Source organism: Salvelinus fontinalis, chromosome 2 (assembly GCF_029448725.1).
Source record: "Salvelinus fontinalis isolate EN_2023a chromosome 2, ASM2944872v1, whole genome shotgun sequence".
Lineage (NCBI taxonomy): Eukaryota > Metazoa > Chordata > Actinopteri > Salmoniformes > Salmonidae > Salvelinus > Salvelinus fontinalis.
The window spans coordinates 47,746,330-47,764,781 of record NC_074666.1 but is presented as its reverse complement, the minus strand read 5'-3'; the positions used below and the strand labels follow the sequence as shown (position 1 = coordinate 47,764,781).

General features: G+C 44.3%; 1 protein-coding gene across 1 annotated transcript in view; it reads right to left on the bottom strand.

The window, feature by feature from the left end:
* The window catches only part of LOC129820038 (rho guanine nucleotide exchange factor 12-like), a 124,704-nt gene that overhangs the window by 23,823 nt on the left and 82,429 nt on the right, over positions 1–18,452 (bottom strand). Inside the window, exons 14-23 of the mRNA XM_055876855.1 lie at positions 17,507–17,605; positions 15,704–15,746; positions 15,327–15,432; positions 13,507–13,644; positions 12,230–12,262; positions 8,918–9,032; positions 8,375–8,480; positions 3,329–3,550; positions 2,093–2,246; positions 821–856 (exon numbers count right to left, since the gene is read on the bottom strand). Of these exons, the coding sequence (XP_055732830.1) occupies positions 821–856; positions 2,093–2,246; positions 3,329–3,550; positions 8,375–8,480; positions 8,918–9,032; positions 12,230–12,262; positions 13,507–13,644; positions 15,327–15,432; positions 15,704–15,746; positions 17,507–17,605 (1,052 nt within the window). The remainder of the gene's footprint in view (positions 1–820; positions 857–2,092; positions 2,247–3,328; positions 3,551–8,374; positions 8,481–8,917; positions 9,033–12,229; positions 12,263–13,506; positions 13,645–15,326; positions 15,433–15,703; positions 15,747–17,506; positions 17,606–18,452) is intronic.

Sequence of the window (18,452 nt, the reverse complement as noted above, 5' to 3'; positions counted from 1 at the left end):
GACAAGAGTTCAAGTAGTCTCTCCCTGTTTGTCAGTCTTCTTCTGGTTGGTTTTATTGACCTAATGAACACGGCCCTGGGGTCACTTAAACAACATTAAAGCGCAAGTCTCCAATTGAGATCAATGTGTGATTAATTGGGAAAGTTACCAAGTTACTAAGTGCAATAATAGGTAGAGGTGGACTAGTAACTCAATCAATTATATTCAAAGACTTTGCCAGAGTTAAGAGGCTCCCGAGTGGCGCAGCGGTCTAAGGCACTGCATCTCAGTGCTAGAGGTGTCACTACAGACCCTGGTTCAATCCCGGGCTGTATCACAACCGGCCGTGATCGGGAGTCCCATAAGGTGGCTCACAATTGGCCCAGCGTTAGGGGTTAGGGGAGGGTTTGGCCGGGGTAGGCCGCCTTGTAAATAAGAATTTGTTCTTAACTGACTAGCCTCATTAAATAAATAGTTTAATGATGATTAATCAAGCACCACTGATTCAGTTCATTAAATTGTGTGGGAAACGCAAACCTTTTGAATAGCTGATGCCACAGAACAACTGAGGAAAATCAGTTCTCATTCATGTCAAACCTTCATACGACTACAGAGACAAAAACAAATTAGAAACAAAATAAACAGACCTGGATTCAAATACTAATTGAAATCATTTCAAATTCTTTATCCGTACTTGATTGAGCTTGCCTGGTTAAATTGACCAATGGAACTAGCGCAACTGCTCAAAGTATTTGAACGATTTCAATTACTATTTGAACCCAGGTCTGTAAACAACATCACATGAAATAGACAACACAAATAAAAGTTAAAAAAGACTCACCTCCGGGCTGGTTTGGGTGTGCCTCCCTCTTGAACTCTGGAGAGAGAAGATCACAGTCCCCGTCAACACACTTTCTACCGAGCCCAAATCCCGGAGGTCCTAAGGCATAGGTTGGAGAATTCCCCGTCTCCAAGCAATACACCATAAGAAGACATTTTATTTCAATGAGGTAATAAATGATCAGAGAGACAAAGAAAGGGAGTTCAATGGCTCCAGTCTTCAGTATGTCACTGAGTGCTGTAGTAGAACAGATATGGCTCTGAGTATGATGGCTGGGTATGGGCTGTGTATCCCGGCACAATGGCCGAATGAGACTGTGACTGTGAGACAGCAGACTTTGCTGTCGACCGGTCATGTCGGATGATAACAAATGAGCTTGGCAGTGGACCAACACATCAGCAAAACGTTCTGCCTTGGAAGGCTTTTTCTGGGAAAGCTTGCTCCTTCCTCGGACCAATATTTCAGTGATCATGCAATTCACCCAGCATGAGATTTAGTGTGTGTCCCAAATGGCACACTATTCCCTATTTAGTGAACTACTTTTGACTATATAGGGAAAGGGGTGCCATTTGGTTTGTAGACTTAGCGTAGATTTGTGTTGACCCAGAAGACAGTCCTGACTCCGATTAGATAAACTGTTCGAGATGAAAGGATGGTATAGATTAGAGTTTCTCAACCCTTAAACAGATTAGACATTCACTATATATTGACGAAACCATCACATTTGATTACAGCAGATCTGCCCTCTGTATTTCTATGTGGTATATGGTCAATGGTCATGTAGGCTAAGTAACATCATATGGAAAGGTGCTGTCACCAAGTCAATAAGCCTATCCTACTATAACCTCACTATGTAAACAATATGATTTTTGAGGGGGGGTAAACGCCAATGCAAGCAAAGAAATTATCATCATACAATTTGTATTTATTTTTTGTTGCATTGGTTGTAAAATACATTGATTCATGTTCTCGCTTACCTCATAGTTTAGTAAAAAAAAAAGTGCTAAAGAAAGGTCACGTGAAATAGGCTCATGGAGTCAATTGACTTCAATGGCCCCATTAGCCTGAATTCACCTCCATATTTAAGTTGTATATTTCCCAAAGTCTAATCAATACTTAGCTGTGTGTTTTACACTGAAGTGTGTTATAGTAAGAGAGACACTATCAAAAGTGTATAGGCCCTGTGGCCTGTGTGGTCTAACAGTTAGCACCGCGTAGTCGGCATGAGTTTGAATCCAACCCCTGACACCATGACCTTGTGCCCGCCCTTACCCGTCACTCTCACGCTCCTCCTCCTGCAATTGGTCCAGGGTGCAGGGGCTGAAGTCAAAGTGGGTGCTGGTTGGGTGGGCCATCCTGTCCTGGGTGTCGCCCGGGTGGAGCCAGTCAGAGCTCAGTCTGGGCAGGGCGGAGGAGGGAGTGAGACCTGGAGAGGAGAGAACAAAGGAGGAGAGGAGAGGTCAGGGGCTGTATGTAAAAATCATCTCTGAGTAAGAGTGCTGATTTACAATCTGGTCCCAACTGGCCCTGTAATCTTATTTCCGTTGTGATCTAAAAGGCAAGACTGATCCTAAATCAACAGTCCTACTCAGACACTTGATATGGCCCCAGAGGGTAGTCCTCACATTAGAACAATAATCCAAAGGCAAAGGGGTAATGTCCCTCCCCAAGTGGATTAAAAAGTTCTATTCAATTCTACCAGGGTGAATGTTCCTCTCCATGTGAATTAATAAAGTTATATTCTACTCCACTTAAGTCCACATAAATCCAACAGGAGGCAATACGGTCCTAAGTAATATGGCGAAGGCTCACAGAAGTTTCTTCATTCTGAAGGTCAAACAAGATCTCCATTGAAGAGAAGCACGTTAGTCCACATTTACGCTTTGTTCATTGTTTTATCGTGTGATGGAACAAGCTCAAAAATCGAGATCCCCTTTAGTCGAAAAGCAGTGCAAGAAAGAATATCCGCACGACATATAGCAAGACGTTCAAAACTAAAATAGAGAGGGGTTGTTGACAGATCATATGCAGACAAAGACTACATGCGGACAAGAAGGCCGCCCCCCAATTAGGAATAAACAAGAAGAAACCAAAGAAGGCAATTATTTTCCAGAAGGCTGGGCCACTGTAAGACAGGCTAACCCAGTGTAATGAAGTCCTGACAACAAAGGCCAGGGAGCAAACTTGTCAGAGAGGAGGGAAGTGGACCACAGAACAAAGGCAAACAAACAGCGTGGGAGAGAGAGGGTGGGGTGGTGCATGGAAATATAGAGAGGAAGCCAGATGGAAGCAAGACATGGAGGGAGAGAGAGGGAGAGAGTTGACATTGGATGAGGTGAGTCCGCCCCTCAAATATATAGCAATTTGAGCACTTGGAAAAGCACTACAGCGCTATAACATAATCCTTTCCTTTTCCATCTATCATTATTTGAGAAATTGGAGAGGAAAAGGCAAATACGAAGAGAGAGTAAGGAGGAAAAGCATTGGGAAGAGACAAGGGGTCCTTACCCGAGTCAGAATCGCGTCCCATTGGGTCGGAGCCCTGGCTGGCTGGGGCACTGTGTGGGGGTGATGCGATGAGGGCCGAGGGGTGGGTGGCCACATCCGAGCCTAGGTCCCTTGATTGGCTGCCACGGGCCGAGGATTCTAGGTGATCGGGGATGCTTAAGATGGGCTGGGAGAGCTGCTTCTGGGGGCCCCGCTGCTTGTTCATCTCTATGGCCTTGCCGACTACACACACACAAGCAAACAAACAAGCAAACAGACACGCCCGCATTAAAATAAACTACAGTCAGTACTGTAGCTCACATAGCCATGGGCAATCCATGGTAATAAAGTTCATGATGCCATTGACCTTAACAATGGCCCCAGGACCAGTGGAAGCCAAATAGCGCCATACCTTCAAAGATCCACCACCATATTTTACCGTAGGTATGAGGTACTTTCCTGCATATGCTTCTGTTTTTCAACACCAAACCCATCACTGGTGTTTGTGTCCAAAGAGCTCTATTTTCATGTAATCTGACCATAGCGCCCCCAGGAGTTTGATAAATTAAGTGTCATTGACACTTGGATTGGTACCTGTGCTATGGTCAGAGGATATGAAAATAGAGCTCTTTGGCCACAAACACCAATGATGGGTTTGGTGTTGAAAAACATTAGAAAACTACCTCATACCTACAGTACAATATAGTGGTGGATCTTTGATGTTACGGAGCCATTTTGCTTCCACTGAACCACAAGGAAAACATGTGGTTTAAATTGAAGCAGCCAGTCCATAAGAGCAGACGAAGGATATCAAGGATCTGGAAAGATTCTGTTTTAACACACCCTGACCTGTTTCACCGGTCTTGTGCTTGTCTCCACCCCCCACCAGGTGTCTCCCATTTCCCCCCATTATCCTGTGTATTTAAACCTGCGTTTTTCTCGTTTTCCTGTTCTAAAGTTTTGTTTCTAGTCTTCCCGGTTCGGACCTTTCTGTCTGTCCTGAGCCTACCTGCCTTCCTGTACCTGCCTGACCTTCGGAACGCCAACCATCTGGTTTCGAAACGGGAAGGAGACGAATGGAAGACAGCCTTTAACACTGCTAGCGGGCACTACGAGTACCTTGTGATGCCATTCGGACTGACCAACGCTACCAGTGTTCCAGGCCCTGGTCAACAATGTGCTCCGTGACATGTTGAACCGGTTCGTATGTGTCTACCATGACGACATCGTTTTCCCCCGTTCAGCTCAAGAACACGTCCTCCAGGGTCTCCTGGAGAACCAGCTTTTTGTGAAAGCAGAGAATTGTGAATTCCATCGCGCCAGCATCTCCTTACTAGGATACCTCATCGCTGCAGGAAATATTCAAATAATTCTGACAAGGTGAGAGCGGTGGTGGATTGGCCTCAACCCACATCCAGAGTGCAGCTGCAATGTTTCCTTGGGTTTGCTAACTGCTACTGCCGCTTCGTCCGGGGTTACAGCACCCTGGCTCCCCCCTCTCAGAACTCACCTCTCCCAAGGTTCTGTTCACGTGGTTTCCAGCAGCTGACCGGGTGTTTTTGGACCTCAAGCATCAATTCACTACAGCTCCCATCTTAATCCATCCAGACCCTTCCCGTCAGTTCGTGGTGGAGGGCTACGTCTCGGATGTCAGCGTGGGGGCCGTCCTGTCCGCATCCTGCCCAAGACTAAAAGCTGCTTCCCTGCGCTTTCCTTTCCTATCGTCTTTACCCCGCTGAGAGGAACTATGACGTGTGAAGTCAAGAACTACTCACAGTTAGGACGGCGTTGGAGGAGTGTTGGCAGAGGGGCGGAACATCCATTCTTAGTGTGGACTGACCATGGAATATCTCTGCACCGCCAAGCGCCTCAACTCAGGCTCAATGTGCCCTGTTATTCGCTTGTTTTAATTTTACTCTCCTACCGCCCTGGGCCCAAGATTGTGAAGCCTGACGCGCTCTCACGCATGTATAGCCCCCCTGCTACACCATCTGACCCAGAGACCATCCTCCCTACCTCCTGTCTAGCGGCTGCACTCATCTGGGGTATAGAAAGCCTGGTCCGTAAGGGGAGCCCGGCTAACTGGATGTTTGTCCCGTTTCCCGGTCCTGGAATGAGTACATTCGTCTAGACTTACCTGCCATCCTGGCTGCCGTCGGACCCTGGCTTTCGTCCGACAATGTTTTTGGTGGCTCACCATGGTTCCTGACGTCTCCGCATTTGTTGCGGCCTGCACTGTGTGTGAGCAGAATAAGAATCTGCGGCAAGCTCCGGCTGGCCTCCTTCAACCACTCCCTGTTCCTCACCACCCCTGGTCCCTTATATCCCTGGAATTCGTCACTGGTCTTCCTCCGTCAGATGGCAACACCACCAATCAATCTATCTTTTCAGACTGTTACGAGTATTTATCTGGTCAATATGTAAGTGTATTATGTCTGTAACAGTGTGTTATATGTGAAAATGTGATCGTATTATAAATTGTATTTTAATGTTTAAGGACTCTTGGAAGATTAGTCCAAAATGAGGACTAAAAGAGATCCTAATAAAATCAAATCAACCATCCTAACGGTGGTGGACAACGTCGCCCATTATATTTCCATTACCAAGTTACCCTCAGCCAAGGAGATGGCCCAGCTCATGGTGCAGCACGTCTTCCGAATCCATGCACTTCCGGGTCGACATGGTCGCCGATCGCGGTACTCAGTTTTCGTCCCGGTTCTGGAAAGCGTTCTGCGAGCGAGCCAAATCAGGACCTGGAGACGGCTCTTCGTTGCCTCATCTCCGCCAACCCCACCACCTGGAACCAGCAACTTGTGTGGGTGGAATATGCCCGCAACACCCTTCCCTGCTCGGCCACTGGTCTCTCGCCCTTTGAGTGTTTCTTGGGATATCAGCCCCCGCTCTTCCCTGAGCAAGAGGAAGAAGTCAGCATACCATCTGCCCAGATGTTTGTCCACCGCTGTCACCGTACCTGGAAGATAGCCCAGTCCGCTCTTCTCAAGACCACCTCCAGGTATCGGTGACAGGTGGGCCGCCATCGGACCCCTGCTCCCCGTTATTGTCTCGGGCAGAGGGCATGGCTTTCCACCCGGGATCTACACCTCCGGGTGGAGTCCCGTAAACTTTCCCCCCCGTTTTATCGGCCCTTTCCCTATCTCTAAAATCCTTAGCCCTTCTGCTGTTCGTCTTCTGTTGCCCCGCACCCTCTATATACATCCCACTTTTCATGTGTCTAGGAATAAACCTCTGTCTCACAGCCCTTTGTTTCCAGGCCCAACCCTCTCCCCTGTCTCATCGACGACCATCCGGCATACACGGTGAGGCGCCTCCTGAGTGTTCAACCTGGGGGCAGGGGATTCCAGTTCCTGGTTGACTGGGAGGGTTATGGCCCGGAGGAGAGGTGCTGGGTCTCCACTATGAATATCCTGGACCCAGCCCTCATCACTGAGTTCCACTGCCGGCACCCGGTCAACCAGGTGTGTGTCCGGGTTGGACACCAGGTGGCGCACCTAGGGGGGGGGGGGGGGGGGTACTGTTACACCCTGATCGGTTTCACCTGTCTTGTGCTTGTCTCCACCCCTCACCAGGTATCTCCCATTTTTCCCCATTATCCCCTGTGTATTTAGGTCTTGTCAGGTCGTACCAGCGTGCTTCAAGTTTTCAAGTTTTGTTTCTAGTCTTCCCGGTTCTGACCTTTCTGCCTGAAAGTACATCTTATAAATAGTTTTACATAAACATTATATGTCTGAACTCAGAATCAAAGTTTTCACAAAAAATAACATGGTCTCTGTGGTAGAACGTTTATTTTGATTGGCGATTTTCTGCATTTATTAAAAGTCCCATCAGGTAGACGGATTTCAGATGTGTCCACATAAACAGGATTATTAGGGATATTGTTAATGTTGCAAAGCATGTAAATGTTAACTATTATATTAACCTGACTATCCACAATAATCACAGTGTTGTTATTCTCGCAAGGCGAGGGTGCAAAAGTATTGAAAACAGGGGTGCCAAACATGTACCCCTATCTTTTTGAGATTTGTTGTTATTTGTTAAACAAAATCTCTTTCTCTGAGCAGTTGTATTAGTATAAAATAATACAATTTCCCAATTTTTGGAGCAATAGCTTAATATTTGCATTTATTTTATACAGCATTTTTTGCTAATCTTTATCAAGAGTGACAATAATTATGGACCTGACTATATATATATATATACACATACACACACAGTATATATATATATACACACACAGTATATATGGTGGTAGCAGCACAATGTAATGGGGAGCTGACTCACACAGCTCCAGACAGGCACTTCCTGCTGCGGAAGTTCACAATCTCTTTACAGCGCTGGATGTAACAACACCACTGGCGTCTGTCCGCAGTACAATACCAGGACACATTCCACCGAACTAAGTTAAAATATCAACACTTCCATACTACTGGTGATGTATTGGCCATGCATGCAAAGAAGTATACTAGTGGGGATATTGGGACATAAGGATGTGGTCTTGTTTTTCTAAATCTTTTAAATCTTTTTTTTATTTTTTATTTCGACATAATGGCATAAAGACATAATGGTCTAGGTAGGCTGGCAGATTGTCTTCATATTTGCGTTACGACATTACTGTTTCTTGTAGGACAAATATTTTAAAGAGTAAATGTGGCCTTTTTAAGTGGATTCCTCTCAGGGTTTGGGTCAATTACACTTCAATTCAGTAAAATCAAGAAGTGAACTCAAATTGAAACGCAGAACTTTCTCAATGCTTTTCTATGAGGAAAATCCTAATTTCAGTTTACTTCCTGAATTGACTGAATCGAAATGGAATCGTTGAGAATCTCAAAAGAAGTTCAATAGTTTTTTCATCTTCTTTTTTACAATGATTAGTTTGAGATTCAGGCTCTGTAGTAGTGTATTCAGGCTCAGTAGTAATATTATATCTCAACTTCATATATGACGTCACTACAGAGCCTGTTACGCATCTCAAACTAACCATTGTGTTTTTTTTGTTCCACACTGGTGCTGCACACTAGGAGGGAGCACTTTGTAGTCTTCTACACTTACTTGAAGTGGAGTCCACACGGCTGGGCCGACGAGGAGGGCCGAGGATGCTGGGAAAACGAGGCTTCTTCACCTTATCCTCCCCCTCTTTCTCAGTTTTGATACTCTTCTGCTCCATAGAACAAAACAAATTCAAACCACCCAGTCAGAGAATTTAAAGCTGGGCCAAATTTAGTAGGCAAACGTTGTGGAACGTTGCAGATAGACATTTCATGAATAGAGCTGATGTGATTCCTTATTCTACATTACACATTCTACATGTCAGAGAGACATTTTTGTTCTATGCTATATTACTATCTGAACATTGCCCAACATTGCGGCCTGCTGAATGCTGCCCTGGAAAGCTGTTAACAAGTGGGCCAAAATGTTACCATGCTTGGTACCAAGAAAGACCTCACACCAAGAAGTGTGAGTAAAACAGTGCCACCATGGGAAGAAACAGAATGATTTATGCTACATCAAATGTGAAGTTTCTACAAGCAGTAAAGGACTACAGTATTGTACTGAAATGCATAATTGATGCGTCTAGGTGTGTGGGTGTTGTACCTTGATCTTGGGCAGGAAGTTGATGCGGACTCGTTTGGGCTCTAGGCTACGAGGTTCCTTCACTTTAACTCCCAGGTGTTTCATATATGTGAGGATAACATACTGCATAGTAGTGCTGGAACACAACACAATACACTATTAAAGGGATTCTCTGGTACTTTTGTATACTTTTTAGCCAGTAGTTCTGAAAGTAGCGCTCACGAGCCAAAAGTGGTTTTAGAAAATTGCGTACTATGTCACAAACTCAGCAAAAAAAGAAACGTCACTTTTTCAGGACCCCGTCTTTTAAAGATATTTGTAAAAATCCAAATGATTTCACAGATCTTCATTGTAAAGGGTTTAAACACTGTTTCCCATGCTTGTTCAATGAACCATACACAATTAATGAACATGCACCCGTGGAACGGTCATTAAGACACTAACAGCTTACAGACGGTAGGCAATTAAGGTCACAGTTATGAAAACTTAGGACACTAAAGAGGCCTTTCTACTGGGTCCCTGCTCATCTGCGTGAACGTGCCTTAGGCATGCTGCAAGGAGGCATGAGGACTACAGATGTGGCCAGGGCAATAAATTGCAATGTCCGTACTGTGAGACGCCTAAGACAGCGTTACAGGGAGACAAGACGGACAGCTGAACGTCCTCGCAGTGGTAGACCACGTGTAACAACACTTGCACAGGATCGGTACATCCGAACATCACACCTGTGGGGCAGGTGCAGGATGGCAACAACAACTGCCCGAGTTACACCAGGAACGCACAATCCCTCCATCAGTGCTCAGACTGTCCACAATAGGCTGAGAGGCTGGACTGACGGCTTGTAGGCCTGTTGTAAGGCAGGTCCTCACCAGACATCACCGGCAACAACGTCGCCTATGGGCACGAACCCACCGTCGCTGGACCAGACAGGACTGGCAAAAAGTGCTCTTCACTGACGAGTCGTGGTTTTGTCTCACATGGGGGGATGGTCGGATTTGCGTTTACCGTTGAAGAAATGAGCGTTACACCAAGGCCTGTTCTCTGGAGTGGGATCAATTTGGAGGTGGAGGGTCCATCATCGTCTGCGGCTGTGTGTCACAGCATCAACGGACTGAGCTTGTTGTCATTGCAGGCAATCTCAATGCTGTGCGTTACAGGGAAGACATCCTCCTCCCTCATGTGGTACCCTTCCTGCAGGCTCATTCTGACATGACCCTCCAGCATGACAATGCCACAGCCATACTGCTTGTTCTGTGTGTGATTTCCTGCAAGACAGGAATATCAGTCTTCTGCCATGGCCATCGAAGAGCCCGGATCTCAATCCCATTGAGCACGTCTGGGACCTGTTGGATCGGAGGGTGAGGGCTAGGTCCATTCCCTCCAGAAATGTCCGGGAACTTGCAGGTGCTTTGGTGGAAGAGTGGGGTAACGTCTCACAGCAAGAACTGGCAAATCTGGTGCAGTCCATGAGGAGATGATGCACTGCAGTGCTTAATGCAGCTGGTGGCCACACCAGATACTGACTGTTACTTTTGATTTTGACCCCCCTTTGTTCAGGGACACATTATTCCATTTCTGTTAGTCACATGTCTGTGGAACTTGTTCAGTTTATGTCTCAGTTGTTGAATCGTGTTATGTTCATACAAATATCTACACATGTTAAGTTTGCTGAAAATAAACGCAGTTGCAGTGAGGACATTTTTTTGCTGAGTTCATGTGCACCATGTCATTGGTTTCTCTCTTGTTCTGCTGCTGGTGCATCATGTGTATCTTGCTACTCACTCTAATGGCGAGGGCCTGAAGCTCATTGGTTGAACTCAAAATGCTAGGGGGCAGGCCCACATGGGGGAAAATAGTGCAGCACATCTTCCAGAAAAACAGTTGCTTTGAAACTAGGGATTTTGTGGCTAATTGAAGTAAGACAATAATTCTGCTCATAGATTATGCATGTATGAACTATGTCTTTAATTAACTGTTAATATTACCATAAATACACTTTCAATTAACATTAAAGGTCCGGTACAGCCGTCTTGATCTTAATAATATGAAATCATTTACGATCATTCAACCATCATATTGATTAGCTGCAATAATATTTATACTTTTTAAAAGAAAGTCTCATGATACATAAATGTCTCTCAAGGCTCTTTGAAAACAGTCATAATATGACACGTTATCAATCACTAGAAGTACATTTGGGGAAAATCTAATGAAAAGCTTAGGACACGTTTCTTCAATCCTGACCTGATCAGTTTTTACTATCACCGTATTCTTCAATACGATTCATTACCTCAGAACAGGGTCGAGTTCATAAGGGAGTGCAACCGAAAATAAAATTGTATTTTTGCATTGGACAAGACCAAGTAGTCCCTTGCCATTTCAGTCAGTTCTCTTCCATTTGGTGCCTAATGAACAAGACCCAGGCCTAACTGACAGTGTGTAGTACCACAGATCTCCAGCAGATATAGTGAGAGGACTCTATGATAACCACTGCTGGAAGACTCTCAGGATGCATCCTAAATGGCACCCTACTCCATATATAGCGCAATACTTTTGGGCAAAAGTAACCTGTGCTGCGCCAACAGCTTTTCTCACAGGATGGATACACAACATGCTGATGGAATTCATGGAACTCAATATACTTTAAAATGACTAAAACCAAATCGAAACTATGTAGAAATTATAAGGACCTGCATTCATACAGTTTCTTTACTGTGTCCAGCTTGCTAATAATCACTGAACAGAGTATTATATTAAACCAAGTATCAGAGAACATGATTCCAATACACTTTAACTTCAGAACAGGGCCCGCATTCACAAAGCATCTGATAGTAGGGGTGCTGATCTAGGATCAGGTCCCCCTGTCAATATAATAATATTCATTATTATCCAAAAGAGGTGAAATTATCTTAGATCACCATTCCTACTCAGAGAATACTGGCCCAGATAAAGTATGTGTGATTCACCTTGACCTTCACGAGTAATTGAACACATACATTTACATTTTAGTCATTTAGCAGAAACTCTTATCCAGAGTGATTTACAGCAGCATTTTGGATTAAGTGACTTGCTCAAGGGCACATTGATCGATTTTTCACCTAGTTGGCTCAGGGATTTGAACCATCAACCTTTCAGTTACTGGCCCAACGCTCTTAACCGCTAGGCTACCTGCCGCCCCAACCCTGCTACAACCCCAGTATGACAACACACACAATCAACACTGCTACTTCCACTGTCTAGAGTAAACTCTAGCATGACAGCAGACCTATCAAGTCTTATTCTGACATCATGTGGTTATAGTTAGATGGAACATAGAAAAATCCCACTTCTTACCACTTCTCCTCTTCTGTGGGCTGTGACGTCAGCCTGGAAGGATAAAAACACACACAGGGTGAACTGACGCTCACACACAGCTTCCCTTCTGCTACAAAAAGACACATGTGAAGTCTGCTGGTGTAATGGTAATACAGTTCCATTAGCCTATGGGTTTATGTCAGGGATGGGCAACTTTGATAGGGGTGGGGGCCACAAAAGAATCTGAACTCATCATGAGGGGCCGCAGTGGCTCGCGGGTCTGCGTACCCACATCCATAACCGCATATGCAGTCAGAGCTGGCATGAAACATTTTGGGGAGCTAAGGGAAATTTTGTTGAGGGGGCCAACATTTTAATGGCCCCCCTCTTGACAGCAGAGAGAAAAAAGTTAATTTCCTGCAAGTCTTCACATTTTTCAATAGGGTGGAGAGAAATGTTTGCCGTTTTTAATATGATATCTGAGTGAGAGTGGCTAAAAAAAATCAATGGGGGCCCCCATTCAACCATGATTACTACAAGTTTAGATCGCTGGCTAGACTGACTTACTAGTCCCCAAAATGTTGGGCTGTGCTGACATGCTGACATGGGTTAATTGAGTGACTCTCAGTGACTGACATAAGAGAAAAACTGCTGATGCACAAACACATTTTGAAATTGCACCTGGTGTATTCTACTATTCAAACTCACTACAGTAAGTAGACACACCGACTGAGGATTTTTCTCTTATCAAAAAACACCCCAAAAGCCAGGCTATCCTATCTATCTACAGCCCTGTAATCTGTCCAGTTCGGAGTGTTTGAGGCCCGGAGAACAGAGACACGCAAGCACTCACTGACCTGGAAATAACCACCAGAATGGCTGTGTGTGTGTGTAACTGGAGACAACACACTTTTGTACTCTAACCTACACCTTATGCCATTACTAGACTAGATAATCGTTATGGAGCTGATAACGTCATGCTACTGTGTGTGTAGTGGCATGTGTGTGTGTGTGACAAATAATGTGTGTGTAAGAAAGAATGAGCAATTGTACACTACACTCGCCTCCTGTCTATCTCAAAGGCTAAGTGGAACAGAGACAACAGCTTTCTTCAACCTGACTCTTGTGCCATGTTGTCATTCAATAATCTTGATGATGCTGGTAACGTCTGTGTCTCTGTATGTGTATGTGTATGTGTATGTGTGTGTGTGTGTGTGTGTGTGTGTGTGTGTGTGTGTGTGTGTGTGTGTGTGTGTGTGTGTTGGCGCACGTGTCCTGTGTCCCTGTGTGTGTGTGCATGTATTTCAGAGACTTACAAGACGTCCTCTATCTTGGAGATGATATGTTCGGCACAGGAGCGTTCTCTATCCAGCGCCACGCGGTCTCTCACCCTCTCTGTGTCCAGTTTAGCCAGCTCCCCCTCTGCCAAGGTCAGACCCATGCTGCGCTTCTGCCTGTAGACACATACAGGCAGACACACACAGATGAATAGACAAAAACAGGCAGACACACAGACAGATACGAACGCGCACACACATACAAATGATTAATCCATGCATTAATTATGTGCACATCATCTTTGAGAAGTGAGTGTGTGCACGTGTGTGTTTGTAGTGTGCATTTATGGTGTATGTGTGGATTTGTAAATATACTAAATATAATCACATCACCAAATAATTTATTAAAACACTATTTTGCAAAGAAGGTCTACAGTAGCCACAAGAGCACTCTGTAGGGTAGCACTGTGGTGTAGTCGGAGGACAGATAGCTTCCGTCTTCCTCTGGGCACATTGACTTCAATACAAAACCTAGGAGGCTCATGGTGCTCACCCCTTTTCGTAGACTTATACAGTAATTATAATGTCTTGCAGCATGAACTGACATGTTGTCCACCCAATCAAAGGATCAGAGAATTAATATTGTACTGAAAGCATAAGCTACAGCTAGCTAGCACTGTAGTGCATACAATGTGGTGAGTAGTTGACTCAAAGAGAGAAAGACAATAGTTGAACAGTTTTGAACAAATACATTTCTTCCAAAATGAAGGAGAAGCAAGAGAAAAAAATATATATAGAGATGTCATTTTTTTCACTTTCAGTTTCACTTAGCTAGCAAATGCAGCTAGCTAGTTTAGCCTACTGAATCACCCTGCTCAAACAGAGGGATGCTATGTTAGCTAGCTGGCTATGAGGTCAAGGTAAGCTTCAGGTTTTACGCTGTAGTAACTGCTTACTGCCTGATTGTAGCAGGTTTACTAACGAGTTAGTTCTAATAGCTATGCTGACTATGACGTTACTTTAGCTAATATGGTGACAACGATGTAGGCTGTGTGTAGTGGTTTGGCTTGGAAAGTTTTTTTGCTGGTCACATACAGCTGATGTGTTGTGCATTGAAGTCCACAAGTGAAGGGAAGAGGTGAGAGGAGGAGAGCGCATAGATGCGAGAAGGAATACAACGTGACTGTGTTTACGCGTGATCAGGGGGTGTATTCATTCTGCCGATGCTGTTCAAATTTTTTTTTTTTACGGAACAGAATGTGAATAAAATATTTGTATTTGTCCAATAGAAACTCAAATTTGCAACTGTTGGACTAATGATTACATCCTATATCAGCCAGATGCGGGGAAGAGTGAGCAAGGTGGTATTGAATTTCACTGTCTGTCCATGTGTCACTGGTTCTCACCTCAAATTTGTCTCACGACCTGTGTGCACCTATGTGGTAAACTTTCATTCATAGGCTAGGTTGAAGCAACCTCATGATGGGTCGAGGGAAAATGTTAGTATCATGTTGTAGCCTAAACCTATTGCTGTTACATTGAACTGGGTGAATGGAATTTATTATTATAATTATTTATTATCTATGCATAGTCACTTCACCCCCACCCACATGTAAAAATGACCTCATCTTCTTGAACTGCACTGTTGGTTAAGGGCTTGTATATAAGCATTTCACGTTAAAGTCTACTCTTCTTGTATTCGGCTCATGTGACAAAGTTTGATTTGAATTTGAATGACAGTCATCCAATATGCTGTAATAGAAATAAGGCCATGCTCATGAAAAAAAAATGTCGTCCCTCATCTTAAACGGCACTGACCGCCACTGGTGTACATGTGTCTGTCTAAATGCGTGTGTGACCTGAAGTCCTCTAGGTTCCCCTGGATGTCTGGTAGCAGTGTGTCCTGTAGCAGCTGTGTGTACTGTCTGTGTAGCTCCTCTGGGATCAGCTCAGGTCTCCGCCGATCTGGGAACACACAACAGCATGTTAGCCCACACACACACACACACACACACACACACACACACACACACACACACACACACACACACACACACACACACACACACACACACACACACACACACACACACACAGTCTCAAGCTGTCTTCCTTTTTTGGAAACGTTCTAATCAATTACACTAGACGATACACTACTGTATTGCTATAACTGTTGCTAAACTTATACAAGACCTGAAAGGAGTATGTGAAAACAAAAATAGTTGAAACAGCTTACCTAGTTCAGAGGCAATAGACTCAGGCACAGCTACTTTCAGATTCTGCAAGGGAAAAAGAGTCAAATATCTAACCAAAAAAAAGAATAGAGACTTTCAGCAATTCAACCCCAACAAACACAAATATAATTTCCTTTGCCTACAGCATAGCAGATAAAGACTGTACATTTAACAGAATACTAGGCATCTTGCAGATCAGCAGAAGCACACCGTTAGTAAAGGAACTTGGCTGTTCAGACACACTCACACCTAGTGGACAAAGATTCCTCAAGCAACATAAGGAAGACTGGAGAAATGATATAAGAGCAGAAGCGAGGAAAAAAGAGGATCTGATGGATGGTGCTGGGGTTTTAATTCACACACGCTAGTAATGTGCGGGTTGACTCATAACCCGCAGGCCCTGCGGTTATATCCACGGGGCCGGTTTAGGGTCATGAAATACTATGTGGATGAAGGGTGGGTGGCTGGCAGGTTGAATAAAGAGAAAACAATACTTTAAAAAGTCCATACATGTATCATTCTTATGCAATTTATATCTATAGGCTACATTTCTTTAAATATGTGACACTATCTGGTACCAGTGCATAAGCCTATGATTTAGGGCCTAACAGTACGTGCATCAAATAGCCTGCAGGCCAATCGCCAAATACTTTTGGGAACGGGCAGAAAAAGTTAACGTCAATCCACGGCCGCTAAAAAAGAACTTAGTCTTTAATTGAATAAGAAAAAATCTGAGATATGGAGAGTTGCAAATAAAGTGAAGGGAGGGCCAGAAAAATAATGTTTGGAAAAGATTTGGTGAAGTGGTAGAAGAGGATGATAGCATTGCCGGCTATGTTATGTGTGATGATTGTGAGGTGCTGTACAAATTCGACAGTCAGAAGACAGGGACTTCAAGTAGGCCTATGGCACGTCAAGGAAACTATAGCCTACTGTTCAGATCGGTTAAATGGAAAATGAAATCAGGACACTGATTGTAGGTCTATAACCTCTAACATAGTGTTAATATTTTTATTTGATTGAACCTTTATTTAACTAGGCAAGTCAGTTAAGAACAAATTCGTATTTACAATGACACCCTAACCCGGACGACGCTGGGACAATTGTGCACTGCCCTATGGGACTCCCAATCACGGCCGGTTATGATACAGCCTGGAATCGAAACAGGGTCTGTAGTGACGCCTCTAGCACTGAGATGCAGTGCCTTAGACCGCTACGCCACTCAGGATCCTACAGAAGTAAGCGTTTCTTGCAGTAAAATTATATACCAAAAGTAGGCCAAAACAATGTACTCTGGAACAGCAGTGGAGAAATATGATTTCTTTCTTTCAGCATCTCGAGAAAATGTGAATGCACAGTTAGATACTGTCTGTAGAGGTGCTATCTTTATCAGCAGCTGATAGTATTTCAACCACACAAAAAATATGCATCCAAGCCAAACTGAAATCTTATCAGAACATGTTGGGTTGTTTTCACAGCTTTCTATTTCCTTACAACCGGTTAAACTGATGTCATTTCAACATTTTGTCCAGAAAATCATAGGTGCGGGGGAGCTGTCACTGTGGGACGTTACGTGTGTTGCGTAAGAGCACAACGGCAGGCAATGACATCTAGGGTTTGATACCAGCAACCCTCCGATTGCCAGCTCATCTCCTGACAGATTTTCCCCGTCGGATCCGGAGATTCGAACTGGAAACCTTCTGGTTGCAGGCTCGCCTCTCTAACCGCCAGTTTGTTTGTATGCATGTGTAATGGCATGCGTCCATGTGTGCCTTTGCGTGTGCTCCCACACATGTGTGTCTTACCGCTGCTCGGTCCATAAAGAAAGTATAGAAATCCGTGAAGATCCGTCTGGTCTCTTTGGAGTTGGTCTGCTTGTACAGGTCGGCGTAAAGGTAGCACAGCTAGGAGAGGACAAGGACAACGTTAGGTCTTAAATACTGACCAATGTCTTCTTGGGTCAAACCACCAAAGTGCTAGAGAGTAACTGCTGTACCCTATTAGAAAAAAAATGTTTATTAGGGATGCAAAATGTCCCCATCTTTTCTGGATTTTAATTTTATTTTGGGACAGTTACCAGAATTTTGTACACCTAGGGCTCTATTTTAACAACCCTAACGCAATGGTAAATCTAAGCGCAGACAGTAACACTGTGTCAGAAATATTTTAGCCATTTTCACTATTACAATTTCCGGCACACTTGCTGCCGTTGCGGTGAAAGGGCTGGGTTGTGATGAATAAACAAGTTGTGGGTGTGTCGAGGCTAGGCCCTTCATTGGCCAATCAGAACGTGCTCCATGGCGAAATATGTGACTCGTTTCAGGAAACAGGCATATGGCGCGCGTCACTACTTCACAGGAGAGACATTTGAACGTACATTTTTTTTTAGCAAAATGCGTTTTTGGGCAGGAATGCCTTTCATGTGACTTAATGACAAACTTGTATTCCATCCATAAATACAAATACAATTGTTAAATTATGAGCCTAGTTGGTTTAGCCACGGAAAAAGACAGGAACCTTCCCGCTAGCGATGATTGGCTGAGATAATGGATGGGCTGGACATCCCGGGAGATAAGTTTGGATTGGTCTGCCATGTAGCTCGCTTCTGTCTATAACGTGAGCTGTTAAGTATGCGTGACAGTCCTTTCTACCAAGCCGTTTTTGAAAGACATAACATTAGCCATTGAGACCTACAAAAGTTTTGCTACTTTTCTCAACAACACTGATGCCCTGAATTTAGCAGGCGCTATC